This window comes from Akebia trifoliata, chromosome 6 (assembly GCF_017979445.1).
Source record: "Akebia trifoliata isolate Shusen 1 chromosome 6, ASM1797944v1, whole genome shotgun sequence".
NCBI classification, from domain to species: domain Eukaryota; kingdom Viridiplantae; phylum Streptophyta; class Magnoliopsida; order Ranunculales; family Lardizabalaceae; genus Akebia; species Akebia trifoliata.
This window is the reverse complement of record NC_141380.1, coordinates 5,744,303-5,771,382: the sequence shown is the minus strand read 5'-3', so window position 1 is coordinate 5,771,382 and position 27,080 is coordinate 5,744,303. Positions and strand designations below refer to the sequence as shown.

The following is a 27,080-nucleotide window of genomic DNA, read 5'->3' as shown; positions in this document are numbered from 1 at the left end:
CATGAAAAAATTGTGGTGGAAAATAGGTAAGGTTGGAAAATCAATTTCTATTGTTTGATTTTACTTGGATAAAATCATGGGAAAATTACATGAGGAAAAAGAAGAAGGAGAAGAGAAAGAAGATGAGAGGAGGGGGAGAAGACGAAGAGGAAAGGGGGAGGATGTGCTGGTAGTGGCGTTGGCGGTGAGGATGACGATGGTGGCGGCAGAAATAAGTGAGGAAGATGAGGGGAGAACGTGGTGTTGGTGGTGGTGGGGGTGAAGGTGAGAAAGAGAGAGAGAGAGAAGGTTGCCGGAGATGGTGATGACGGCAATGACAACGGCAAAGGCAACGATGACGATAAAATTAGTGTGATGGTGGTGGTAGTGGTAGGAAAGAAGATATGAGTGAAAAAATTGGAGATGGAAAATATGGGTGAAAAAGTAAAATCCATATTTTGGTTAACTTTTTAATTGAGGTGGAAAATAAATTTTCATTTCCATGTGCGTTCAAACACTTGAAAAATGTTATTTTCCATGAAAATTGATTTTTCACCCTATTTTCCATGTGCAATCAAACATACCCTAAATGGACTTTTAAGGGAAGCCCTAAAACTTAAGGACCAATTAGAAAAAAATTCCCTCCATCACAGTCCTTTAAGTAATTTTCCCTTGATTCTTTAGTCATCCCCAATCCTACCATGTAGTATTAACGTTTAGCTCCACATTTCATGGCACTGTAACCTTGCAGAGTAGTAGTTGAGAAACAGAAAGCTCAAGCAGATGACTAGAATACAATCTTACAATTACATAACATGATTTTTCCATGCAAATAACTAGAATAGCATGAAATAAGCTTACATAACCTGATCTGTCCATTTTCATCCATCAACTGAAAATGCCCAAAGCTAGATGTGATCTGCCTTGCCATCATCCTCCAAAATTTCATCTCTGGCATGCCTGTAATTGAAATAACCAACACTGATGTCTCCCCCCAAAAAAAAAAAAAAAAACTCTTCAATTTTTTTTTTTTATCCTTTTAAATGGACCCAAAACATAAATGAGATTAAGAAACAATCAACTCTTTCTGAATATTTAAGATGAGCCAAGGAAGGTGAGAGAAGAAAAACCAGAGACATACCGCCAAGATGATGTAAGATTCCGTGCTTTTCTATCCAATTGGATGTTTTCCAATGCATTTGAAGCTTGAATAACATCTTCTGAGAGCTCCTCGTTATCATATCTCCAATTATATTCATCCTTCCTGTAACCAGGCATGGAGGAGCCAATTCTCCTATCTGAAATGCCTCGAAGTCTCAGGAAAGGAAAATAGAAAGCAAGCATACATGCACGCAAAAATAAAAAAATAAAAAATAAAATCAAGTGTGTTACTTACCAGAAGCCTGGGAAACAGGAACAGGCCTAGCACATACATGAAATGGAACAAATGAATTAAGAATGAAGAAACAAAATAATCATAAGCAACTGTAGGAATATTTTCAAGCGTCAAGTTTGTGACTTGGCTTATATGTCATTTGAAGTTGCTATGATACCTTCCCAATGGAGGTAAGCCTCCAGCAACGGATGATGAAGATGGTCTACGGATGTTCCTGGACTCCAAATTGGATAAGGACTCGGTTTCTGGAGTGATTATTCTCCTTCCAGTTCCCCTTGCTTGAGATAAGTTCTGCAAGAACACAATTCAACTGTCTATCAAATCCTCGTACATAGAATGCATTTAAATAGCTATACAATCCAAACGGTGGTATGAAAAAGCAAAAACATCAAAATATCTACTTTGCCAGTTGGATACAGTTAAGGATGACAAAGAAAGAAAGTAATACAATTGATATTAATGAAACCTTTAAGCAAGAATAAGCTACTGGAATCAAGTTAAGACCTTTTTGTTTCTCCAAGTTTTGCATGTCAATCAGAAGCGAAATGATGGCAAAGTACATATTCAATGAGATGGGGTGTAGAATCAAACCTCAAACTTCAAAAATCCTTCAAGGACATCCAAAAGCAAAGGACCACTTTCACCATTCCTGTTTAGATCATATCCATTCTTGCTACTAAAATCCTTCAACTCAGCTTTCCAAAAATCTTTTTGCTGCACAGAAAACTACTCACTATAAAGGAGGAAACAGAGCACAGAAAGTTTTGTCGAAAATTAGCAGCCCAGGAATTACCAAATTGCACTCAGGCAGATAGACTTTTAGGGTGTGGCCCAATTGTGCCCAGTCCAAGTATTCACATATTAGTGATGTTAGCAGCCTTCCTGTGTAGCACATCAAGGAAAATTTAAAATCAAACATAAGAACCTGAACTTCTTTTCAGCATTACAGGTAATTAGGAATTTAATGGAAGGCAGTCTAAGGTATTTTGGGCACAACCCTATTTAAAAACAATCAACACGAACTAGTGCCAAATAAAGACAGCAAGTAGAATAAGTTTTTCTACCCGTCCTCTTGTACTTTACCCATTCTAATTTTTCTAGATTTCATCAAAAGATTTCTTCTTTCTAATAACTAAACTTTTTTTTTCCTTTTTCTTTTAACAAGTAAAGGGTTAGTGCTTAGCAAGGTGACGTTGGGTTTAATAGGGTTTGAACCTAGGACGTGGGAACAACATTCCATGCATCTTATCAACTTATCTAAGTTGGCACTTTACTCATTACTTCTTAACTTTCCCAGCTCAACAATTTCACATCAGCCAACATATTTGTTTTGGAATACCTGGGGCCAGATGACACGGTTTTATTACCGATATTAAATCAGTAGAAAAAAATGGGATTCCTATAGTGACTTGCAATGCATTAATATGTTTTTTCTCTCTCCTTGCTACTTAAACTCCTTGTTGAAATTTGTATCTAGGAGAGCATCAATGAAGATGTCATTTTTAAGTGGGATCTTGTTTGTGATGTTTGAGGGGATTGTAATCTCCGAGTTTTTTTTTTTTCATTTTTGTTGTTATTGTGTGTTTTGTATGGTGACCACCTTGATCACCATTTCTTTCCCATCTTCTTTTTCATTAAAAATATTTTTATACCTATAAAAAAATGAATGCCAAAATATTTTATAACACACAAATATTTGGCAGAACAGATGGAATGAATAACCAAAGAAAACAATAAAAAAAAAGTAGCAAAAACAAGTGGCATCGGCATTATTTTCCCTATACATGAATAGAAATCAATCAGACTTGTAACCACACGACATTCAATGTGTTCCTAAAGAATCTTATTTTCAATTGTTCAATCATTTTATTTTACCATATTAAACATTGGAGCACAGGGTCCTTTTGCCATGATCCTTCAACATTATTCTCTTGAGCACCCCAATATACTCTATGTGTTCACCTGTGTTGGTTTTGATAGCCGATTCCCAAAAAAGGTAATAAAGAGTAAAAGGAAAGAAGTTTCAGTTAATTATATGAAAAATAGATGATATCAGACAAGTAAGCCTCTATAGATGATATAGATGCCAACAACTGTCAACTGTTGAAGTGCCAACAAGCTGTCAATGGTTGAAGTGCCAACTTAGCTAAGTTGGTAAGATGTGTGGAGTGTTGTTCTCACCCTAGGTCAAATCCCCTTGCACCCAACTTCACTTTGCTAAAACCCCCTAACCCTATACCTATTAAAAAAAAATGACCTTGATTTCATTACTGTTAAATTCTCAAGCAATGACTTAGTGCATTCATCAAAGAAACTCAACATGAATTAGAACCTTGCAAAAAGGGGGGAAAATAGAATAAAGACTTCATAAAGAGAAGAACATTATTAACTCAACAAAATAGCAATACTCAATACTGTTCACACAATAGCAAATTTTAAAGGACAGGACATGAAGTCTTCTTTGTTAACAACAATGATTTCAAGGAAAACCTGAAGGAGAGGCATGAAGTTGCTTAGCACGATCATTGCAGCTACCAAGTAATGCAGGAGGAAGACCGTCTTCATTTTCTACTACCTGATCCTCCTCTTCGATGGCCTCAAATACACTTGCCCTAAGCTCAGCCTACCAGCAAAGTCAAAACCAGTACGTCAGGATTGAAACTTCTAACTCATCAAGAAATTGTTAAGCAAAAAGATAGTAAGAAATCTACTTAAGGCAGAATATCTAACCTCCTCTCTGTTACTACCAACCATCACTACAATGGTTGCACCAAAGACTATTCTTCATTCAATTCATTGGTATACTATTTGTGATTTATGTCATTCTATATTCAACGATTTTAATTTTTTTAGTTCTCAAATTATATTATCTTCTCTATAAAGAAAAAAAGAAAAGAAAAAAGAAGAAAGATAATTTCTTACCTTCTTATGAACATGAGACATTTTATCATTAATTATTAAAAAACAAAAAAGAACATTTGAAATGGCAATCTGGGTTATCAATTCATGTACCTATCATAACACTGACAAGAATTCTGTCATCTGAACAAAAAATAAGGAAATCCCCTTTATGAGTATCAATGAATTGCACATTAGTATAAACAAAGAAGTATGCAAGGGTTTGTAAAGAGAGATCCTATATAAAATAAGTTCCTATCTACGATTCTCATCAAGAGAAAATAGGAGATCATCCCCTTACTAATTCCCTAATATGCTCTATATGAGATAGACACCATTTCTGCCAACCCATTTGATGGCTTTCACAAAATCTCCCTTGAATGCCAAAAGCCCTTCAAGATAGTCCTTAAATCAAACCTAATAAGAGTTGTAATGAGTTTTTTTTTTTTGTCAGTTATATATTCATAGTTGAATGAGATATATGAAATATTTTTTAAAGAAATTTGGTTGCTAAGTGTTGAGGATCAAAGGTTTATTTCAGGAAAATGGATATGGCTCAAGAGTTGTCTAGAAAACAGAAACATAGAAAACTTCAAAAAGTATAAAAGGATTAAAACAAAAAGTAAAAACAGTAAATGATGTAAGGTGTACGAGGACATACACTTGGGTACAAGAAAAAGAGAGAAAAGGCATTTACAAACTTGCAAGAATAAGAAAGGGGAGAAAAAAAGATACAAAGATCAAGCTAGATGCATTAGAAGCAAAGATTGGAGAGTTTTGGTAAGAAGTGAGAAAATTATAGAAAAAAGGATATAATATTTATACTAATTACCAAATCAAGATCACATTGGGAGACCATAACTGAAAGGAAACACTAACCATATAAAGATTACAATGAATTTAAACTGCCATTGGATCAGGAAAGATGGAAGCTTTAACTAAGATAAGGACAGAAAAGGCTTTCAATCTGGATGATTTATCAATAAAAATAGGAAGTAAATTGGAGAAATTGTATTGCTCTTGTTAATTAAGTGGTTTAGTAAGATTTTGAAGGCTAAGAAAATGCCAAATGATTAAAGAAGTTATATGGTAACTGTGTGGGTCATAAAATCGCACTAAATCTATATGGTACATGTAGCAACCATGCATTATGACACGTGACAAGTGGTCTCCCAAAAATTGCACAACAATAGAATCCAAGAGTCAAAGAGATTGAGAAAGAGCTAATTGAACCTCCAAACCTGAATCTCCGATCCCTGGAGTTAACTCGCCAGTCAAATTAATTTCAAATCAGGCGACCATTCACATCCAGTTAACTCAGTCAGACCATCGAAAATGCTGTCACTACTACTCTTGAAGGCCATGATGGAGGAGTTACGGTTGAAGGAGAGATGGGAAGTTACGGATTTTTTTCTATTTAAGAGAACTTTATTCTAATGTAAATGGGGCTGATTTTGGTAAAGTAGACTTAGGAGATACCAAATGATATAATGGCATTCGTAACTGAGTTGACTCGCTAGTGTATTGGCTCATAATATGCATTTCGCCAACAATCCCAATCAACAATATTTGGCCTTTTTTATATTATTTTTCTTTATTTTCATTTGGATGTTCTTCCAATAATTTCAATTGTTCGGGATCAGGGTCTAACCCTCCTCAACAGTATCTATTTAAAAAACAAGGACGATTTAGAAAACTTTTCTGGTTTCAAACTATAATTTCTAAAGTACACTAAGATTCTCAACTCCCTAGCTATTCCCATTCAACCACTCTTACCCAGAACAGAAACCCTAGCCCGAACCCTAAAATCCATTCAAACAAACCATAATTCCTTAAGTTCATCCATAAAAAAACACTTTTTACTCGAATTCAACCTTATAATTCCAAAATTAAAACAAAAACTTACAAATGTGAATAAAATGGAGCAAAAAAGAACATCAAATAAAACAAAAAAAATTTTACCCTGATCTTGGCAAGAACACCTTTCTTTTCGAGGGTTCGAGTGACGAGGGTCTTGAGATCCATCATCTCCCTCGTGTAGTCGTCCATCTTCTCCCTCCTTCGCTTGCTTCCTTGCTTATCTGGGGTTTCAGTTGCACACCAAAACCAGGTGTGAGACAGAGATTAAGACCTTTTAACCCTCACCAGCTAAAAAGTTCTCACTCTCTCAGAGGAGATTCATGGATAATATATTATAGCCCTCTACTTTTTGTGAATATTTTAAGAAACACCTGTATTTTCAAACTGATAACATACCCCTCGATCATGGTCTTCTTTAAGAGACTAATAAAAATTGACCAAAACATCCCATCTTTAATTCCTTTGGTATTTTAGATGAAAACTTACATTTGTTAACACTTGAATTATTTGACAAAATCGTTGGGTAAATTTTCATTTATTTTCTACTAATTGATATAAATATGAAATAATACAAAAAATCAAGTAATTTATAAAATCAAGATCGAGAAATAACTAATAAAATAAGAATAATGCTGAAGTGACCTCATGATTGGACCTCACATCTTACACCCTGACGTGAAAGTGTACGAGAATCATAGATGTTTTTTCCTCGAGATATGAGTGTAAAAACATATATGATACCTATTCACTTTCACGTCAAGATGTGCAATGTGAGGTCCAATCTTGAGACCACTCTAACATGACTCATAAAATAGTAATCATCCTCAAAGCTTTATCCTATGGATTCAGGTCGTAAAACAAATCAGGTTCCTCCATTTTGTTCTCTTTTTTAAGAATTTTTAATTTCAATATTTTTTTTTAACAATAAAATCTTGTGGAATGTAATTAATTGGCACTTTTGTCACCAAAACCAAAAGTAGAAGAATGATTTTTAGGGTCTACCCATTAGTTTAAAAAGATAGGGGTTTCTCAAACATTCACGAAAACCTGGAGGTGGGGGTATGTCTAAATTACCCAAGATACAATGGTGTCCATTTTTTTTAAATAAAAAAATTGGTGGAGGACTTTTTCTATTTTCCTTGTACTTTAATCCCTCTTTCCAAGCAAATCACACAATGTGCGTCACATATAGTGAATTTATTTAGTTATTTTTTGTTTCAATTCTGTTCGATGAACATACGTTCATCAGAGATGACTTGGCCCATACGTCTCGGTATCGTCCACCAACAAGACAGAGAGACAAGTCAAACATATCGGATGGGATTAAAACCATGGTTCATTTGCCTCATTGTTGAACAAGACAACTCAAACATATTGGAAAACTTGTCCAAGATGAGACGTCAGAACAAGGTTTAGAACCATGTCTCAACAGCCATGACTCAAATTTAAATAAAAGTTTGAGTAAAAGCTTCATTTGATGTGAAGCACATCAATGGTAAATTGAAAAAATCAAACTAGACTTACTAACTTAGTAAGATTTCAAATCTTAAGAAGTTAATTTTCAATGTTGAATTTTAAATTTAGAAGTTCAATAGCCGTCCACTTTTAACATCTTGAATGAAGTCCAAAACATTTTTTTCCCCCTTGAATATGAGTTTTTTCCATGAAATCTAAAAGGCTCTAATGTTGGATTGCCAATGTGGTAATTCATATGAGCCCCTTGACCCTTAATAAGATTTGAAACTTACTAAGTACGTAAGTAAAGTTTTTTTCTTAAGTAAAATATGACCGTTTTGAAATTTGAATTTTACTCAAGAATAACGCTGGAGTGATCTCAAGATTGTATCTCATATCTCACTTTCATGACGTGGAAGTATGTAAAAACCATAAATGCTTTTCATCGAGATACAAGTGAAAAAGCATCTATGATTCTTATACACTTCCACATCAAGAAAGTGAAATATGAGGTACAATCTTGAGGGTCAATCCAGCACAACTCTACTCAAATTCTCCTTCACTCAGAGTCTGACTTTGGGTAAAAGTCAATTTGGTCTGGGTTTGATTCAAGGAGTGGAGAGCCTAAAAAAGGATGGCTTTAATCAAATTTTGAATTTGAGTCCGACTTTGGGTAAGGGCTGGAGATGTTACTTATTCTGGCATTCCAAAACAACGCTGCGGATTACATTGGGAGATTCAGATTGGGTGTCATCTCTTGATTTTGTGTCAAGTCAATGGAATAAGAGTGCTTGAACGTCTGTCCAGTCCACCTTATCCAGATTGAAACAAGGGTTTCTCCTTACAGATATTATTAGTTGCCAATGTAGTTAGTTAAACCTGTAAAATTGAATGAAGAGGAAAGAATTGGTTTGGTGTGATTTTGTCTTTCTAACTACAGAGAAATAACCCGATTTAAACCAAAAAGAGAATTTATTAATTTCCAGAAAAACTGGTCTTACAAAGCAATTCTTCTCATTGTTTCTGCAAGTTACATGAACCATCTTATGGGTTCAGTCAAAACTATTACATACTAAACAAGTAATGCCATCTGCTTACCTTGCCTTACCTGCACCTCTTTCTTTATATTTGAACCATTTTTGTTTAAATGTAAAAGAAGGCTAACTAATAAAAGAACAGGTCATGTCATAGGCTATGAAATGCATTCCTTTCTCAAGATGTAATCTACTGCTTCTGCAACAGTGTCGACAACCTGCAGAAGCACCAACCAAGATAAATTTAGTGGCAACTATAACGCTGAAAAACAATTATTCTTCTCGCTTGGCAGACATCTAATGGTCAACTTAAATAAATAAAACTGAAGTAGAGAAAAAAATGAACATATTATCACATTCACCTTAATAGAAATCATGTAAAACGATGCACAAGTCTGAGAACTCTTGGAAGCAAGAAAAGAGATTCTAAGATACAATATTGGAGATATGGTTTGTTACACTATAAGAACAAAAAATCTAGTTTGATATACGATTCCTGATCAGGTAGCCAATCCAAGTGACAAAAGATTAATTTCATGGGTTCATCTTTATACAAAGAACCTAGAGTCTCTAGGTACACATAAAGTAGATAACGGTTATTAGATTAGAGTTGGCTAAACGAATCATGTTCCTCCATTCCACTATGTCCAAAGCCACATATTTTGTTTTTGAAAGTGTTCATATCCTCTTTCTCTATATCAATCCACGCTCGTTTGGATCTTCCTCTTGTTCTTTTAGAACCTTCAACTTGAATATTTCTTCTAATTGAGACTGGCATACCCAAACCATGTCGGCCAACTTTCTTTTACTTTATGGCCTACATGAGCTTCTACATTTTCTCACATTGTGTTCATTTCTAATTTTATTCGTCCTAATCTTTTTACCTATCCATCACAACATTCTCAGCTCTGCTTTACTCAATTTATTATACGGTTTTGTTAAAATGTGCCCTAAGGGCACACGTTAAAGTGCATTAAATACACCTTGGGTTTTGACATTTGTACCAAAATTGCCATCAAAATTATTATTTTTACCAAAAATCATATGCTTATTCCTGAAGTGTATTTAATGCACTTTAACATGCACCTTAGGGTACACGCTAACAAGACCCTTTATTATATGATACTTCTTGACTGCCCAACATTTAGCTCCATAAACCGTAACTGGTCTTACTGTCATCTAATAAAAAAATTCTCTTTTAATTTGATCGGTGTGTGTCTATCACAAAGCACTCTCTAGAAGCACACCTCCACTTTAACCATCTAACTCTGATGCTATTGGCAGCTTCTTCCTTAATTTCCCCATCCTTATTTAATAGACCTGAGATTAAAAATATATATATTGACCGCTTCAGGTCTAGTGAAAAACATCACAGTTTTTTTCATTTAATAGTTTTTAGTAGTTTTATTATTTAATATATGAAATACATATTTTTACATTTTCTATAATTAATAATTTTCAATTTTCCCGACTGTCTATTTTTTCCAAAATTTTCCCTTGCCAATTTATTCCTCCCCCCCCCCCACCAAATCTTGCCATCACTTCGAGGAATTTCTCGACCAACAATTGTTTACTAGGCATTCCTCTTCCTGAATGTTAGTGCTAAATTCACACTCCACGTACTAGGTCTAGGTTCTACTTATTTAAAGCTCTTGTACTCCAACACCTCTTTCCATAATTCTAGTTTATGTTGACTCCCTCTTGGTCTCATGAAATGATATTACATTATCCACAGACAACATATACCAAGGTACATGTTCTTGAATATAAGAAGTTACTTCATTTATAATCATATCAAACAAATATAGATTCAAAGTTGATCCCTGATGTAAACCAATTGTAACTTGAAACTCATTTTTCACCACTCCATTTGAAAAGAAAATTTGCTAGGAAATTGTGTAGGCTCACTTTGTTTTCATGAGAAAATTAAAAAATCACATTGATAAATAATATAAGGAAAAAATGTATATTGCTTAAGTGGAGCATTGCAGTTCCTTCTAGAAAAAGAGGAAGTGACTAGCACAGATTCATTCATGTCGATATAATGACTTTGTTTGATCTTTCAATCAAAGAAGAGCAAATTTTGAGTACTTCCCAGGAAGCACGGTTATATTTTTCCAAAAATTTAAACTGAGTATTGATTGGATTATTAAAAAAAAAAAAAAAATAGGGATATATATATTTACTTATCGTGGGTTACCCCACCCTTCGGGTGAGATTAATCCCACGGTCAGACGTACCGCCCCCTCGGAAAGTCCTACATGCAACTGGTTGAGTCGAGGGTCAACCGGACCCTAGAGGGTGGCCCCAAGGAATTCATTGCTTCGTGGGGTTTCAAACATTTGACCTACCCTTCCTGAGGAGCTAATCAAGGCTCAGCTTGCCACTATGCCAACCCCTAGCGGTTAGAGTATATGATTGTTCACTCATATTGCAGAATATAGGTACTACATTTGCTTCTATTGGGAATGCACGATTCAACCTACCAGATCTGCTGGAAACTCTGCATGATTTTCTTTTCCCTTGAAAACTCCCGTCCTTGTCAAAATAGAAAACCAGGGATGTCCTGCCTGAAAAGCAAACAATGGGATTATCAGTCATTTATCCTTGATAAAGTTGAATATAAATGTGCCATTTAATTTCGATAATGACATAAAAGTTTTATGTAAACAAACAGGTAGAACCAGAGTTCTAAGGGACATACCTGCCGTGCACCTTTGATGTCGACTGAAGGGTTATCTCCAACCATATACAAGGTTTTGAAAGGTTGATGTCCACTGTCTTCATTACTACTCGCAACACGATTACCATGATGAATGGACAGCAGAAGTTGTTTCAGTATAGCTTCTGCATTCTTGAATACAAATGGATTTGGTTTCCCAAAAGATGTATACTCCAAAGCTTTTGGGTGAATTCTGCATATTAAAGCAAAATGTGTGAGACTAGTGCATAATTCCAAGTTCCAACTTCTTCCATGCCACACAAATGTTCACATGGAAGTGCTGTTATTCATGCTCAAGTTACAGAATTTGTGGGACAACCCCCATGAAGGTCCTGCAACAGCTAATAATGATATAGTCGGTTCTTAGCTATTCGAGCTCCAACGAGCATGTATTATCAACCCATAATAGTCTTAAAAATTACGACAATTGAGATAACTACAACCATCTGTTTAGTTTGCTTGATTTTGTGTGGTCAATAAATTTATGGGCAACAGTAACAGTACTGAAAAAGAAAAGGGTATTTTAGAAACATCCCCTGTTAAATTGGTGATATTATTATTATTTTTAAATGCTCTTCAAATACTTACATTACTAAATCAAAATTTGGAAGAAAAAAAATTCAAAATTTCACCATTAACTATCAAGAAAAAGCAACGTTGACTTACGGTCAAGGGGTTAACCTAATCTTATGATACTCAAGAAAATAACCTGGGTGCACTCTAGTACTCCTCTTTGATCACATGCTATAGCATTACCTGTTGAATACAGCCTCGAGAGCAATCCTGAAAGCACCCAAACCAAGACGTTCTGAAGGAAACGCAGCCTGTTTTGAGTGGTGCTCGGTCAGCACATATCGTTTTCAGAAATAAATCAAACACTAAACTATGAATCCTATTTTTCTAATATCTGAAGCATTTCAAAGACATTATGAGGCTTACGGGAAAAAAATAGTTCATGAAGAAACAGAAGAGAAGACCATTTTCTACATAAAAACTGTAACCAGTGTACAAATGACAGACACATGGTACATGTATTGGTGGAAAAGACCTGACATTGATGGGTTTCACTAGGTGATCTCCTAGCCCAATACCAACTTTATAGAATGATCTTTAGACATTAAATCAACAGACCTTTATCTGGATTTTAGGCCCATTTTTCTTTTGACCTTCCAGGTTAATTTGTGGTTATGCTATTGCTATTAATAGATCTTGTTACATAAATGAGAAAACATATCGTTCAAAAAACCAACCTAGAGCTAACACCTCAACATACCTGGTATTCGAGATCATCATTTGCAAAATATAAAGGTGGTGGATGATGCCCAATCTCCTTTCCAGGAAGACCACCAGTCCTTAAAATATCACAAAGAACCTAAGGCGATTCTTAAATCAGTTCAAAGCCTTTAGCAGAAAAATAAATATTGAACAGGATCAATGTCTTCCTAGAGAAGGTAAAGTAATACCAAGCATACATTAAGAAATTCAGAACTCCCACGGAAAAAAGCATGGATTTTAACTAAAACACACACACACACACACCCCTCATAGTTCATGATGAAATGCTCATATTGCAAAAGAGGTATAAACACATGATTCCTAGCGAAATCAACTAGAATTTCCGGAGAAGGTCTAACTTTGGTTTCTAGGGTACAGTTGTCTGCAGATAGAATTAGGAGTTATAAAAGAGGCCTTGTTGCCCTTTTTGCACAGTTCTATAGGTAAAACTTGGTGCTAGATGTCAGCACTTAGGTTGTTCTTGTTTCCGCATACACACACACACACAAAAAGAGAGGAAACATCTCATAGTTCATGATGCATAAACATCTGATTAATAGCAACTAGAACTTCCAGAGAAAGTCTAACTTTGTTTTAGAGGGTAAAGGATTTTGTGCATAGAATTATGAGTGATCAAAGAAAGGGCGTTGTCCCTTATCTGCAGTTCAACAGGTAAGCTTGGTGCTTGATGTCAGCACTTGTGGAATTGTTGTTGTTCCATGTCAGTTTCTTTTCCAGGCCAATAATTTATTTTTGTTCCTCATTGCCTCGAATGTGCATATGAAAGTTTCTTCATCACAGAATTTTGGAGTGATTTGATTCGTTTATCACTGTTTCACTGAAATTTTTTGCTAAACAGAAACCTGTAGCCTGGAGCAATCTATTGAAAGCACCATGGTCTTACTCAGATTCTTCTCCCAACAAAAGAATACAATGGTTCTCAGTGCGTTATTACTATTGTTTGAGTAAAACAACACATACCATGAAATTATGGCCACAAGTTTAACACAAGTCCTCGAGGTTTAGGAGGAAAACCTGGATGTCCCTCCCCCAGTCAACAGGATCACTGACAATAAATGTAGCTTGAATTCTATCTGAGAAAACATTGTATATTGGGGCCGTCTCCTTGGAGGTTCTGTTCTTAGTAAATTCTTTCTTAACAGTCCAATTCTTATACTGAGACAGGGGATCAATATCACCAAAGTATGATGCATACTCATCTATTGAAAGAACATTTCTGTAAATAAGATTCAGGCACAAAACTCATATCAAATCAGGTTTACATAAAAGTTGTAATGAAATTGAACTTTCAAAGATCCGAAAGTAATCAAACCAATACAATCAGGAAAAGAACTCACTTAAATCCATATTCAGACATGACTGTATCTGGTTCCCCTTTCCCAACAGCAATGATGAATTCATTCTCAAACCTGCAGAAAGCAAGTCGCCATTGACTTAGACATAAGATAATGACAATAAGACAATACAACGATGACAGTCCCAGATTTCATAGCTGATGGAAGTGACGCTCTTTTATCATTCAGATGGAAACGATAGCATAGTAAATAACAAGCATAATCATAATTCAGTCAAGATGTACACCTGTTTACCAGATTTTTGAAAGGTGAATGGCCCTGTACAACCTGTATCAAAGGAATAATTACAAGGAGCTATATCAAAGACGTGAAGCAGTCAAACAATGGTCGAATGAGATATGATTATGGAAAAGCTCATCCAGACTAGTTTATGACAATGTTAGCTTCAGCGGAACAACACCTGTAAAGGTAAAATGTTAAGCCCCAAGAGTTCACTTAGTTCCAAAGCTCGTTTAGATTCCGGGATGCCACCTCCTATCAAATAGAGAGACAATATGCATTAGTCTATGTCATTCCTTTAAGAATTGTTAATAGATAATTAAGATCCAAAAACCATTTACATGATGAGAAACAGTGTTCAAATTGTGTACATGGAAAGGAAAATCGATGAAAAAAAGAAAAAGATTGGAAAACTATCCAGATATCAAATCCAAAAACTAGTAGGAAATGAATAGCATAGCATGGAAGACATCCATACTATAGGCTATTCACCTGGACATCTTAAATAATTGGATCCCATACTATTGATCGGTGAATGAAAGCAACTGCAATTGTTCGTTTTGTTAAAGATGATTGAAATTCAGAAATATAAGACCAACATAGCATGTGAAAAAACTCAAAATATGATATGGGTATCGAGACTACGATTTGTCAGATTATTAAATGCTGTTATAAATACAATCATTTGAGGATGTAGAAGAATTGAGGTGTGAGCATAAGCCTTGTGAATTTCCTTCCTCTTGTTGCTAAGTCCAGAAAACCTTAATAAGATGAGGAAAAACATATAGAACTTAGTATTATTAGATAATTCATTGAATTTATTCATCTATGTGAAATCATCCCACAAACATGGTTTTAAAAATTGCCCAAGACCAAAACGAGTCCCCCCAAATCATCTAAAAAAATCTCTCATTTTTTTTTATGGGTAAGCTGGACTTGAAGCCTAGGAAACCTTACTAAGACAAGGGAAAAGATATAGAACTTAGCACTAATAGATGATTCATTGAACATTTTTAAAATAGGATCTATTCATCCATGTGAAATCATCCCACAGACATGATTTTAAAAATCACCAGAGACAGAGATGACTTGCCTAAGTCATCTCAAAATACCTCCAAGAAATCAAAACCATTATTTTTTTTATTGTAAGCTGGTCTTGAATCCACAACCTCAAAGTTGAGGTTGCAAATTGCAATATGTCAACCAACTGAGCGACCAGTCTAAGCCCAATTCTTCTTCTTCAAAACCGTCCAAGATACCAAGATGACTAGTCCATATGAGACAAAATGCGAAACCAATATTCAAAACCATGTCCACAAATGGTATCTGTGGTACAAAAAGAAGGAGATATTTACGAAAAGTGATCAACTTTTGACGAATTTACGATTCCAGCTCACTGTTCATATTAATTACCAAAACGTAAAGTGACTATTTGGCAGGTTTAAAGTGACAATTTCACTTTAAACCTGTGAAATAGTCACTTTGTTCTGATTTTTTTTTTTTTAACGAAAATGTGATTGTTCACGTTTTGGTAATTAAAATGAAAAGTGGCCAGAATCGTAAATAACTCATTTTCAGCTCATGAAATATTAATTCACCCAAAAAAAATTTGCATGTTATGCAACCTATTTTTAGCTTGATGGAACAAAATAATTAACATGACTCACCATTCGTCAAGAAAAGAAATGGAATCCCCAAAGTGCCTGCAGAGACAAAATGTTCTAATGAGATCATTCTTCAACAAGAAACCAAAGTAAGAAACGATGTGACCCATCAAATACTTCTTTTAAAAAAGAAAATTGATCCCTTTAGAATAGCATCAACAAAATCGAGTCTTTAACCATTGGAGCTATTCGTGATTGAATGATGTAAATTTCAAATTCATTGTTATTAAAGAAGCATTTAGAATTCAAACAAACACCAAATAAAATAAAAAACAAATTGAGATTCTTTCGCTCGAGAATAAATTTTAAGATCTGTGTCCGCAAAAAATAGAAAAATAAAAAAGATCGAGTCTTTAACCATGAGCTCTTCTTGATTGAATGATGTAAATTTCAAATTCTTCGTAATTAAACTAATAATGCAGAAGCATTTACAACTCCGAGAAAAAAATTCAGATAAATTTCATAAAAATATTAAATTAGGTTTGGGTTTCTTACCAGAATCTCCGTATAGTCTTCTTAGTGCTTGAGGAGAACCTCCTATTGGAGTATGCCCTCTGATAATAACTCCATCGATATCAAATGCGATTCCAAAAGAAGGCCTGTAGCAAGTAATCGCAGAATCGATAAAAATAGATTTTGAAGAGTTTTTTAAGAATCTAAGAATAGAAGATTACAGGAAACAATGGAGGAAAAAAATGCACCTTTCGGGTTTCGAGTGAAGCTGAGAGAACGAACGTGAAGTTTCAAAGCGATTCGAAGACAATTGCTCTCTGGTTCTTCTCTGCAAAACCCTAGATACGATCCGAAACCTCATTTTCTCCCTTCGAATTAGAAATCGGCCATGAAAGGTTTCTTCACTTACAGGATTAAGTACTAGGGGTATATAGCAAATATACACCAAAATAGGAGGGGTATGTCAAAATTACATATTAGTATCTCAGAGAAGACTTTGGGGGAATCTATAATTTAAACAAAATCACAGGGTACCTCAATAAAACCCAAAAAAGTTAACTAATCCATCCTACGTACACGTGTACTTCACATAATTTGCCACGTGTCAAAATTTTAGACCGCTAATCCAACAGAAAATAACGGCCATAACGTCTTCCGGTCTTCGTCGTCTTCAGTTTCCAGAGCTCAAACATCCATGGCGATTCTCATCCGTACAACTCCATTAACGAGTATTGTTCGATCGAATGAGAAGAACTGTAACTCTGCAACTGGTTCATTTGTTAGATATACATCTCTAGGGACTCTAAACTTCTCCGTCAATCTCGAAGATAGTAACCGACGGTCCAGATTCACTCTAGGGCAGAATCGCATCACTGTTTCTGCAATCTCCAACTCCCCTGGTAAGTCTCTCTTTCCTTTAATTATTTTTTCGATCTATTTGTTTCTAACTTATTTTTGAAGCCGGATTGTTTGAGAAAATGGCGAACAAGACTAATCAGAATTAGGGTTCTTGTTGGTTCAATCCATTTTTTATACATCTGAGGCTTAATTCTTTTGGTTGATCTTCCAAGTTTTTTTTTTTCATTGATATTTGTGGATTTGAGCTCTAGTGATTCTGAAGATGTTTTAATCACCAATTGTGCAATCTACCGTGAACTTCCACATGGATTTGGTTCCATAATTTCAGCTCAATCTTGACTTGAACATGTATGTTTTAATTCTATTTATGAATTCAAGTTGGTTCTAGGATTATTTTATTTTCCGAAATTTAATAATATATTTTTACAGCATCGAAAGTTTGATACTTTATTAACCTGAAATCGATGTCACCCCAATACGAACAAGTTGGTCATCTGCGGCTGCGTCCATGTCAACTTTACAGAGATTTTTTTAATGGGACCCATTGTTTACATTAAGGTTTTCTTTGTGGGTTTCAACGATACCTCTGTCTAAACCCAAAATGGTTACTGATTCTGCAGACATGAAAAAGGGGCTTATCTAATTTTGATCTTTATATCTTTAATGATTTTCAAGGTATTTAAATGTTGTATTATTTCCAAAATCTATTAATTGGACTACCTTTTTTTTTTAGTAATTGAATTCAAGTAGAGTTGTTTTGTATGTTGAACTTAGCGAAGGTCCTTGGTTCTCTAAGCTCTATGTTCACTTATATGAATAGGAAGTGCATCTCCTCTTACAAGTGAAGATACCGCGAGTTTACTGGACAAGGTGTATGTGTTTGATTTGAATGGAAGAGAGTTTGCAATATCTGATCTGTGGAAAGATAGGAAAGCTGTAGTTGCATTCGCTCGCCATTTTGGGTAATTAGTCTTTTAGTTTCACTTCTTTCCATCCAAAGTCATGCAAATTTATGCTTTTAGATATAAATTTTCTTTCAGAGGTAAAATTTTGCTCTTTTCTGTTTTGTCCACCGCAGATGTGTCCTCTGTCGAAAACGAGCTGATTATCTTGCTTCTGTAAAGGTGAATTATACTTATCATAGAAATATAGAAGGTTAATGAGCTAGTTATTTGGAGTGAAAATAATTCTGGAAGGCCCTTTACATCTTTACTATTATAATGAGAGACGGTAGAATAGAAGTGGTTCAACACCAAAATTTGGATCTCACAAATGCTCCCATCTTCACATTTAAACTTAATATAATTAGGGTCATTTTGGTTTAAAACCAAGAAAATTTCAACCGACAACCATATGATCACGTTGGTTAGTTTTCAAAATTACAAAAGTATTTTTTTTTTTACTGTGTAATCTTCAATTTAATCAATATTTTAAATAACAAATAAAGACCTTTTGATACATGTGTGTTTGCACATGCCGCCTTGTAGTGCCTATAAGTTCATTACTGACGAGTTGTCAATGTGTGTGCCATGTCTGTTTCCAAGTAAGAAGGTTCTCTGAAATAGTCAAAACGTGACAAAACTAAGGGAAGTGTAAGAGTTATGCTTATCCTTGTGCAACACGCTGAGTATTTAGCTTCTAAAGATTAGCTATTGTAGTGGAGAATCTTTCTTCTTTTTCTTTGTTAAATGATGGATAACTTTTGCTCTTTTACCAACAAAAATTTGACGCCAAAAGTTGGTTTACATGAAAGGTTTTACTGTTGCACTAGAAATTTTGGGTATCTTTATTACCCATGTTTGATTTAGAAGGCTTTGTAGACTCAATTATTCTACATAATAGATGGAAACTGATTGTTCCTTTAACATCCATATGCATAATTAATATTATGTTTGTTATTTATCCAGGATAAAATGGATGCAGCTGGAGTATCACTTGTTTTGATTGGACCGGGTAGTGTTGATCAGGTACGGCATGGTACCGTTCTAATACTAAGTTACCATTCAATATAATCTAGCAAAGCATATTAAGGAAACAATAGTATTACCTAGAATAGTAATCAACATGGTATTATTCACTATTGTCTATATGTAGAAAAATTTCTCCTTGGAGTTGTCACCACTAAATAGATAAAGGTCTCTATCTGATGGTAAGAGGAAACACTTAGATACGTTCGGCTTCCTGTCCATTCAGATTCCACAACCATCAAAATCCCTTGATACTTGGATAGAGTTGGTAGTCTGAGCAATTGTTTCTTATGTATTACACATTTTAAAGCATTGTAATTTCTCACGTTCTCCTGTGAGCTCTAATTATCATTATTTGTGGCCTCCATGCCATATTATAGATAGATTTTTCCTATTTTATTCAATCATAACATTTACTTTTTGACCCCACCCAATCCCATTCCTTTCGCCTGTTCCTTCTTTTCATCTCCCTTCGTGTGAATGAGCACACATACCTGATCTTCTAGGTCTTCTCATTGCATTTATCCGGCACATTTGAATGATATTTTTCCTGCAAGACATATCTACTATCTGCAGCGCTATTAGAATTACTTCCTGCTCTCTACTCGTTTTCACTTTTTTAACAATTTATTGCTTACATTAATAGACTGAATTTTGTTCCTACTATTAGAATTACTTCCTGCTCTCTACTCGTTTTCACTGTTTTACCAATTTATTGCATACATTAATAGACTGAATTTTGTTCCAACTATTATGACTATGCTTTGTGTAGGCAAAAGCTTTCTCCGAGCAAACAAAATTCAAAGGAGGTATGCTTCTGAAAGTACATATCATCTCAACTTTAGCGTGAGTCCTAAACCTAGTGTTTTAACTGAAATAAGATAAATCCATTTGAGGATCAGCAGACAGGGTAAATCAGTAATCCAACTACTATAAACTACAACACTGTCATGGCACATGGTGCATATGCAGGAATTCAGGATTCTCCATTTGATGGATTGTGTCTTGAGTTCTTTTGTGTCCACAAACATTTTAATCCCATAAATCTTTCATAACTGACTTATCAAATAGTGGGCCTTGACTTCCTACATGTGTACCATGTCTTGATATTTTGTTTCTAGATGGGAATTACCATTTATATTACTTAAAGATTTTTTTTTTTTTTAAATCTTTTATGATTATAAAGAAATTTTATAAATAAAAGAAAGAGGTGGGGGATGAGGAGGCCTTCCCATTCAGGAGAAAGGATCCTCAACAAGAACATGCAGTACCAAAAAAACTAGCTACGGTCTATTCTATTATAAGGTCCCATTTAGATACAAAATCTTTAAAAAGAACTCAAAACTCAGAATACAGATAGCACCAGAGGAACAAAAGGCTCTTGACCTCCACAAGATGATATCCTAGACAAATTTCTCCTTCTCTTCGACAATTCTCCGGTTCTATTCTTTCTAGATAGCCAAACAAAAGGAAAATGGAAGCATTCCCCACAAAATCCCCCCTCTTTCGGAGAAGGCTCCAAAGCACCAGGTTTGAAACATCAAAAGCACGAATGAAGGAAGCGTCCAAAAGAAGCCAAATGCTGAAAAGCAAAAAAGGAATTGAAAGGCCACACCTTTCTAGCAACCCAATGAATTAAAAGATGGTTGAGGCTTTTTTCCATTCTTGCACATGAAACACTAGTTTACCAAAACTTTCCCTATCGAATGATAATATCAACTTTGGACTTTTTTCAAAAGCATAGCAGTATTCAAAGACTTATCCATGATCACTACCATCATCATCATCAACATCATTAAAGCCTTATCCTAACCATTTGGGTCAGCTGAACAACTCTTGTTTCTCCAATCAATTCTACCTAAAGCCATGTCTTTCCTTAATTCAAGTGCCTATGTGCCTTCTCTCAATGCCTCAATCGATGTCCTTTTTGATCTCCCTCTCACTCTTTTAGAACCTTTGACTTGCAGGGTCCTCGCTGCTCCTAGCTTCTGTCTTTGTTGGACATGCTCAAACCATCTCAACCCACTCTCCTTTATTTTATCACATAATGGAGCTACTCCTACATTTTCATTAAATGCTTTCATATCTGATTTTATCTTTATTAGTCTTTTCCTAATCCGTCTCATGCTATTATCGTTTTGTGATATTATACATAGACTAATTGTTAATAAAATTATCCCTTGTAAGAACTTCACCAGCTCCTAATAGGAAACTTGATCCTTCATTTCATCCCGTAATAGAATTGAATGGAGAAGGAGACTCATTTAGCCATGCCCAAATTTTTGGCATAGGGCTTTGATTACGACGATAATAGCTTTTTTGGCTGTCCTGAATTGGATGATAGTCTTGCATTACTTTTCTTCTCTCTATTGAACCTCCATAACAGTTCCATTTTATTTCTTCTTCTTTTTTTTTTTTTTTGTGCAGAAGTGTATGCAGATCCCAGTTACTCATCATATAAGGCATTTAGCTTTGTTTCTGGGATTTCAACCACATTTACTTCAAAGGTATTTAAGAAACATTTTTTTCTATATAAAGATCCCTAGTAAGGGGTATTTCTAATGCAGAACGCAGATCAAGTCAACGGTCAAGCATTCTAACAAAAAATTTGTAATTATTTAGGTTTTCACTTATTTTGGCCTAGATTTATCGCTTAGGATTATTTTAGATTAGTTATTTATTTAGTTTTCTATTTTAGGACTTTAATTTTATGTTTTTTGGCTTATTTTGATGTTTTATTGGCCCATGGTCTTAGTATAATATTTATGGGCAGTTTAGTAATTTTAGTTTGTCTTTTATTTAAGTTTATTTGGGTTGAAAAATTAGGAGAGAGAAAATTATGAAATTAGGTTATTTATTTGGAATTTTGGTTTGACTAGGATTCTTGGATTTATTTTCTTTACATATAAATTGTGTTAGGGTTTTTTTTAAACAAAGAATGATGAATAAAAATAGAGTTTGAGCTTTGATCTTCCTAACAATGGGTGTGGTGTGAGGCCATTTTGGAGTGAGTCTAAGATAACATTATTTTTTTCTTTTGATCTTGTTTTTTTTTCTTCATTCTTTATTCCTACAAATCTCAACCCTTAATCCTTCAATCTTTATCCAACCCTAATCAAAATATCGTAATTTACAAAACTTTGCATTTTACATCTCAATAGCCAATTGGGATTTTGGAAACCCTTTTCCTATTGTCGCCCAAATCTGATCTCCTAGTCACCCCTTTTTTTTTCTTCTTCTTTCCCACCGTCCTGCATCAATTCCTCCCCCCTCCCCTCTTATTGGATTAGAAGCTCTTACGCATAACATTTGTGAATAGTTTTGGCATTGTTAACTGCATTTTTGTTTGTCCATTCGATTTATTTTCATGGCATTCCAGGCAGGTCTGAAGATAATACAGTCATACATGGAAGGGTACAGACAAGACTGGGGGCTTTCCTTTGAAAAGGACACAAGGACTAGAGGTGGCTGGTATGTGACCATCTTAGAACAAATCCTTTACAGATGCATAATTGCAAGGAGATTAACAAGTATCACCTTAAAGAAGAAAATTTTTGCAACAGTAATTAGAAGCTAAAGGGCAAAACATGCTTTCATCTAATACAAATTTAAGTTTGTAAATAAAATTACCAATATAGTAAAGAATTTGTTAAATTTTAAAAATGAAGACCAAGAACAACTCTTTGATATTCTTTGTTGCTGTAACTGTAATATTTTCTTTTGAGAAACATAAAATAAATAAAGAGAAGTAATTCTCATTTAGGTACTAATTACAGCTCTATAAGTGTTTCAATTATAGTACCAGTACAGCTATAACTGAAGCTCTTCTAATCAAAATTGAAGTACATTTCAGTTCTGTGTAAGTCTTGTAACCGGTATGATCTTTTACATATGTTGGAAATGAAGACACTGAACAAGGAAGGGTATGTAGACTTGAATTTTTTTTTTACGTCACTTTGCTTCTCAAGGAGGAGTCTCTGAGTTTCAGGAGACTTTTCTAATTGTTTATTCTTAGAATACTTAACGTTCTTTTCCTTTTTAAATGAGTACTTTGATTTCTTTTTAACAATTTATCTGGAATAAGAAAGGGATGTATTAAAAGGAGGAGTAATTGTTTCCACTTGTTTTAATGTAGACACTATTTCTCAGATCGGTAAAATTAGCTATGTTTCCACTTGTTTATTCAGGCAGCAAGGAGGAATAATTGTTGCAGGTCCCGGTAAAACTAACATCTCATACATCCACAAGGTTAGCTTCTTCTTCTTTTTTCCCCCCTTTATTTATGTTTTTCTACGAACACCATATCAACGTCACCAATATGGTAGTGAGTTAGTCAATCTTGAAGCTCTAACTTCATTTAGAATAATAGGATTCAGATTATGGAAATTAGGTGTTTTACTTTGAGAAGGAAAGAGTTCCTTTTTAGTAGGAAATTTAGATAAGGAGTGACGGGTAGTGGAGATGTTTTAGGAGGTAGTTTTTCTAATTTGTAGGAGTGGTCCAATGTGTAAGCCTTGTAAAACATGGGAAATCTTGTATTTAAGCTACTAGTGAATCTGAATAAAATATGCAGAGAATTATTATTAGAGTCCTTTTGGATTTGGAGACTAACCACCACGAATCGGTTAACTTTGGAGGTTCGATCTCCCTTGAATGAGATCAACTTTCTTATCTTCATCAATTTAATCTTCTTCTGCTATTTGATTATCGAGTTACGTGTCAAGTACGCATCAATTGGTGTCAGTCATCAAGAGTTTCTTGCATGTAGCACCTAACACACTAGTTGAGTTAAATATCTCAAGTACTAGTACGCTTGCAATGTAAAGGCCATTAGACATAATTTGACCTGTCCTTGCTGTAAAACCTCCAATACTTTTTCTTGAAAATTTAAGACTTTAGTGGGACAAATGTTCTTGGACAATCTGAAATATAAAAAAAAAAAAATCATTAATTTCTTTAAAATAAGAGTTTCAAGTGCATTTTTTTTTTTTTGGGTGTGGGGGAGGCTGCATTATATAATTTGATCCCTACGGATGTCACTGTAAATAGAAAGGCGCCCTATTTGGGTTTAAGCCATCTGCTGGAGTACGCTTTCCGTAAGATACTATCAAAATCTTTGTTATTCAATTATGCAAACAGGGGGTACATTAATTTCATATTCTTCATAGTTGGATACCTACAAGGAAATACTGACGGACATATGGAAAACGCATCTTAACCCAAGTGAAGAAAAATGTGTACAAACGACAACAACTAGCTGTTGACAGTGCTTAACAGTTGAACTAGGTTGATCAACTAACTTTTACCTCAGACATCTATGTCCACACAAACGTTTTTTTAAACTTCAGAAGCAATGCCATGCTTTGTCCACTCAATATACATATTGAGTAAATTGAACAGTTTCTTTCAGCAAGGGAAAAGCGTCATGAGCATTTGTGTTGGGGGAAAGAAACCCATACTGACATGAAGATTACAAGTACATGTTTGATTATTGTACTAATGATATGTAACCCAAATTCTGTCGACATGTTTCCTATTGTATTAACCAGCCTTGTTATTTTTAATAGGACAAAGAAGCTGGGGATGATCCAGATATTGAAGTTATTTTGAAAGCATGTTGCTCATAATGAACCAAGCAAGGTATGCTCTCATTTAATAGCAGAAAACTATCTCGTGATTACAATCTATGTTCATAACTAAGTGTATCACTGCGTAACAATTTACATTTTGTTTCATAGAGATGTAAATTGCATGCATATATGTAGTAATTTGTATAAGTGATTTTCCCTTGACAAGGCATTATAGTTTTGACAATCTTCTCATATATTTTACATGTAACAGATTCAAGAAGCTCAAAATCCAAATCACTAGACCATGACCCAAATGTTGTGTTGACCACGCAAATGTTGCTAACTTGCTTTGGTTCATGGATCATACTGTATTTATTAGCAATTACTTGCTTCGTGGTGAAGTTCCTATGAAAACTTTATCTCTAGATTCCACCAAAACTGTGGTGTACAATCTTGGCCACACAACGGATTTGAGTTTTGAGCTGTGCAACGTCAAGTGTGGTCATCCAGTTTTCCAAAATTCCCTAACCCTAGAAGGTGAACAATGTATCTCTTACAATGCCAGAATCGAGTTTTCTTTATAACCAAACACCCACACTATTGGTAACATTTTAATATGGGTAATTAAGATATACTCCTCCGGTTTTGGTGAATATTTGAGATACTCCTGCTGTTTTCAAACTGTCATCATATGCCTAGTATTTTATGGTGAGTGATGAACCTAATAGAAAATGATCGAAATACCCTTGTCTTGATTTTTCCCACCCAAACCACCACCCTAGAAAAAATGGTGGTTTAGACATGTCTCCCATGTTTTAGTGAATATTTGAGATACCAGTATTTTCAAAATGCTTATACATCCCCCTTGACCTCGGTCTACTATGGAATAATAGTAGAAAATGATCCCAAATGTTTTTACCTTGCAAACTCTAGAACAAAAATCTTTGATTTCTCTCCCAAAGTTTAAATTAAGCTCTTCAACCCGGTAAATTATTTTACCTATTTAACCTAATTTTCAATGCATATTCTTCAACCTTGAGTGAATTTTTTTTTTAATCTTAAGGTTTGAAGGTTGAATGACATAATTCTTAAGATTGAAGATGGGAATAAAAACTTTTATCTTAGAGGTTGAATATGATTAAGAATAATGCTGAAGCGACCTCAAGATTGCACCTCATATCGCACATCCCCACGTGAAAGTATGTAGTAAGCATAGATACTTTCATTTAGATACGAGTCAAAAGGCATCTATGGTTCTTACACACTTTCACGTCAAGTTGTGTGGTATGAGGTACAATTTTGAGGTCACTCAGCACAATTCTATGATTAACTTTGAGAAGAAAAACCAAGAGCTTTTGTCTAAAGGTTGAAGGTGAGCGTACTTGGTCGTTATAGGTAAGTTTTTTTTTCTTTTACTTTGATGGGTAATCTGGGTTTGAACTCATGACCTCAAAGTTGTTTTGCAACTATGGATCTAAGCCCTGAAGAAGATCTAAGTTAGGGTGATATGTCATATTCGACCTCTTCAATCTAGGTTAATTTTTCCTCAAAAAGTTCTAGCTTTTGTTATAAGAACCCATTGTTTTCAATTCTTGATTTATTTGTAAACATAATCCAAATAAAAATCATTGTTTATATTTCCTTACAATGAGTTAGAATACAAAATAGAGTTGATTTTCAAGTAATTAATCAAATCAAGCAAGAACAAGAGATCTCATCATAACGTCATTGAAACCCAAAGTTAAAGATAGGTTTTTTTATTTTAATCTCACTTGGAAGATCACCCGTCAATAGAGCTTAAAAAGGGTTGGGTTCGGGTTAGATATGAGTATATCCATATCTAAAAATTTTATTTGAATTCATATCCAAATCTAAATTCAACTTAGATCTTACTAGTTAAAATCATATATGAACCATTTTATTTTTATCAAATTCATATTCAAATCAGACCTGACCGAATTAATTAATCTAGACTGGTTGGGTTGGATAATTTTGAATCATTCAAGTTATTTGAATAAAAATTATTAAACGTGTGACTTGAACTGAAAACCTCTTCCTTCATTGAGGGAGACCTTAACTATTGTGCCCAACACTAGTTTGATTGTAAAAAAATATCCTAAAAATATAAAATATAACTTACAAGGTAATATATCATTCAGATGTTGGCAGATATAGGGATGGATCCGTTTTCGACTCAAATCCAACTTGAGTCAAGGTACATCAAGCCATATCCGACCCTTTTTTTATTTATTTATAATTCAGATATACTTTAAGGAATTAAACCCTTTAAATTCGGATCCGGATCACTCGGATTTCAGATAAAATCTGACCCATTTTAAGCCTTGCATTCAAGG

At 34.6% G+C, this 27,080-nt stretch overlaps 3 protein-coding genes across 6 annotated transcripts; 1 reads left to right on the top strand and 2 right to left on the bottom strand.

Moving 5' to 3' along the window:
* Positions 1-738: 738 nt before the first annotated feature.
* On the bottom strand, positions 739-6,411 carry LOC147399864 (protein TONNEAU 1a-like). Of its 2 annotated transcripts, none has more exons than XM_086445411.1 (8): positions 6,236-6,411; positions 3,866-3,998; positions 2,169-2,257; positions 1,967-2,089; positions 1,533-1,666; positions 1,376-1,401; positions 1,121-1,277; positions 739-960 (listed from the first exon to the last, which is right to left on the bottom strand). In XM_086445411.1, exons 1-8 carry the CDS (start codon positions 6,320-6,322, stop codon positions 888-890), a joined length of 822 nt encoding a protein of 273 aa, XP_086301537.1. In that variant the 5' UTR covers positions 6,323-6,411; the 3' UTR covers positions 739-887. The 2 variants fall into 2 exon arrangements, with proteins under 2 accessions (XP_086301537.1, XP_086301538.1); XM_086445412.1 differs by having other exon boundaries at positions 739-939; positions 6,236-6,408.
* Positions 6,412-8,541: 2,130 nt separating this feature from the next.
* LOC147399863 (hydrolase family protein / HAD-superfamily protein) lies at positions 8,542-16,738 on the bottom strand. 2 transcript variants are annotated; one of them, XM_086445403.1, is made up of 12 exons: positions 16,580-16,738; positions 16,374-16,477; positions 15,882-15,917; positions 14,396-14,469; positions 14,222-14,262; positions 13,978-14,049; positions 13,655-13,856; positions 12,618-12,716; positions 12,101-12,168; positions 11,327-11,537; positions 11,109-11,192; positions 8,542-8,840 (listed from the first exon to the last, which is right to left on the bottom strand). In XM_086445403.1, exons 1-12 carry the CDS (start codon positions 16,690-16,692, stop codon positions 8,781-8,783), a joined length of 1,164 nt encoding a protein of 387 aa, XP_086301529.1. In that variant the 5' UTR covers positions 16,693-16,738; the 3' UTR covers positions 8,542-8,780. The 2 variants fall into 2 exon arrangements, with proteins under 2 accessions (XP_086301529.1, XP_086301528.1); XM_086445402.1 differs by having other exon boundaries at positions 16,374-16,484; positions 16,581-16,738.
* A 237-nt stretch (positions 16,739-16,975) lies between these two features.
* Positions 16,976-25,407, top strand: LOC147399862 (thioredoxin-like protein AAED1, chloroplastic). Of its 2 annotated transcripts, XM_086445408.1 has the most exons (10): positions 16,976-17,230; positions 18,010-18,151; positions 18,268-18,313; positions 19,097-19,156; positions 19,929-19,965; positions 21,584-21,663; positions 22,536-22,627; positions 23,344-23,404; positions 24,724-24,796; positions 24,998-25,407. In XM_086445408.1, the coding sequence occupies exons 1-9, from the start codon at positions 17,026-17,028 to the stop codon at positions 24,781-24,783; spliced, it is 783 nt and encodes a 260-aa protein (XP_086301534.1). In that variant the 5' UTR covers positions 16,976-17,025; the 3' UTR covers positions 24,784-24,796; positions 24,998-25,407. The 2 variants fall into 2 exon arrangements, with proteins under 2 accessions (XP_086301534.1, XP_086301533.1); XM_086445407.1 differs by lacking the exon at positions 24,998-25,407 and having other exon boundaries at positions 24,724-24,994.
* The last annotated feature ends 1,673 nt before the right edge of the window (positions 25,408-27,080 follow it).

Excerpts from the sequence above, each read along its gene's own strand:
- LOC147399864 (XM_086445411.1), bottom strand. The coding sequence starts at position 6,322 with ATGGACGACTACACGAGGGAGATGATGGATCTCAAGACCCTCGTCACT. Across the intron at positions 1,402-1,532 it reads GGCTTACCTCCATTGGGAAG|GCCTGTTCCTGTTTCCCAGG; the intron begins GTATCATAGCAA and ends TGTATGTGCTAG. Across the intron at positions 961-1,120 it reads AATCTTACATCATCTTGGCG|TGTTGGTTATTTCAATTACA; the intron begins GTATGTCTCTGG and ends GGGAGACATCAG.
- LOC147399863 (XM_086445402.1), bottom strand. The coding sequence starts at position 16,692 with ATGAGGTTTCGGATCGTATCTAGGGTTTTGCAGAGAAGAACCAGAGAG. Across the intron at positions 14,470-15,881 it reads ATTTCTTTTCTTGACGAATG|GAGGTGGCATCCCGGAATCT; the intron begins GTGAGTCATGTT and ends TCTATTTGATAG. Across the intron at positions 11,538-12,100 it reads CTCGAGGCTGTATTCAACAG|AATTCACCCAAAAGCTTTGG; the intron begins GTAATGCTATAG and ends TTTAATATGCAG.
- LOC147399862 (XM_086445408.1), top strand. The coding sequence starts at position 17,026 with ATGGCGATTCTCATCCGTACAACTCCATTAACGAGTATTGTTCGATCG. Across the intron at positions 19,157-19,928 it reads GACCGGGTAGTGTTGATCAG|GCAAAAGCTTTCTCCGAGCA; the intron begins GTACGGCATGGT and ends TGCTTTGTGTAG. Across the intron at positions 23,405-24,723 it reads ACATCTCATACATCCACAAG|GACAAAGAAGCTGGGGATGA; the intron begins GTTAGCTTCTTC and ends TATTTTTAATAG.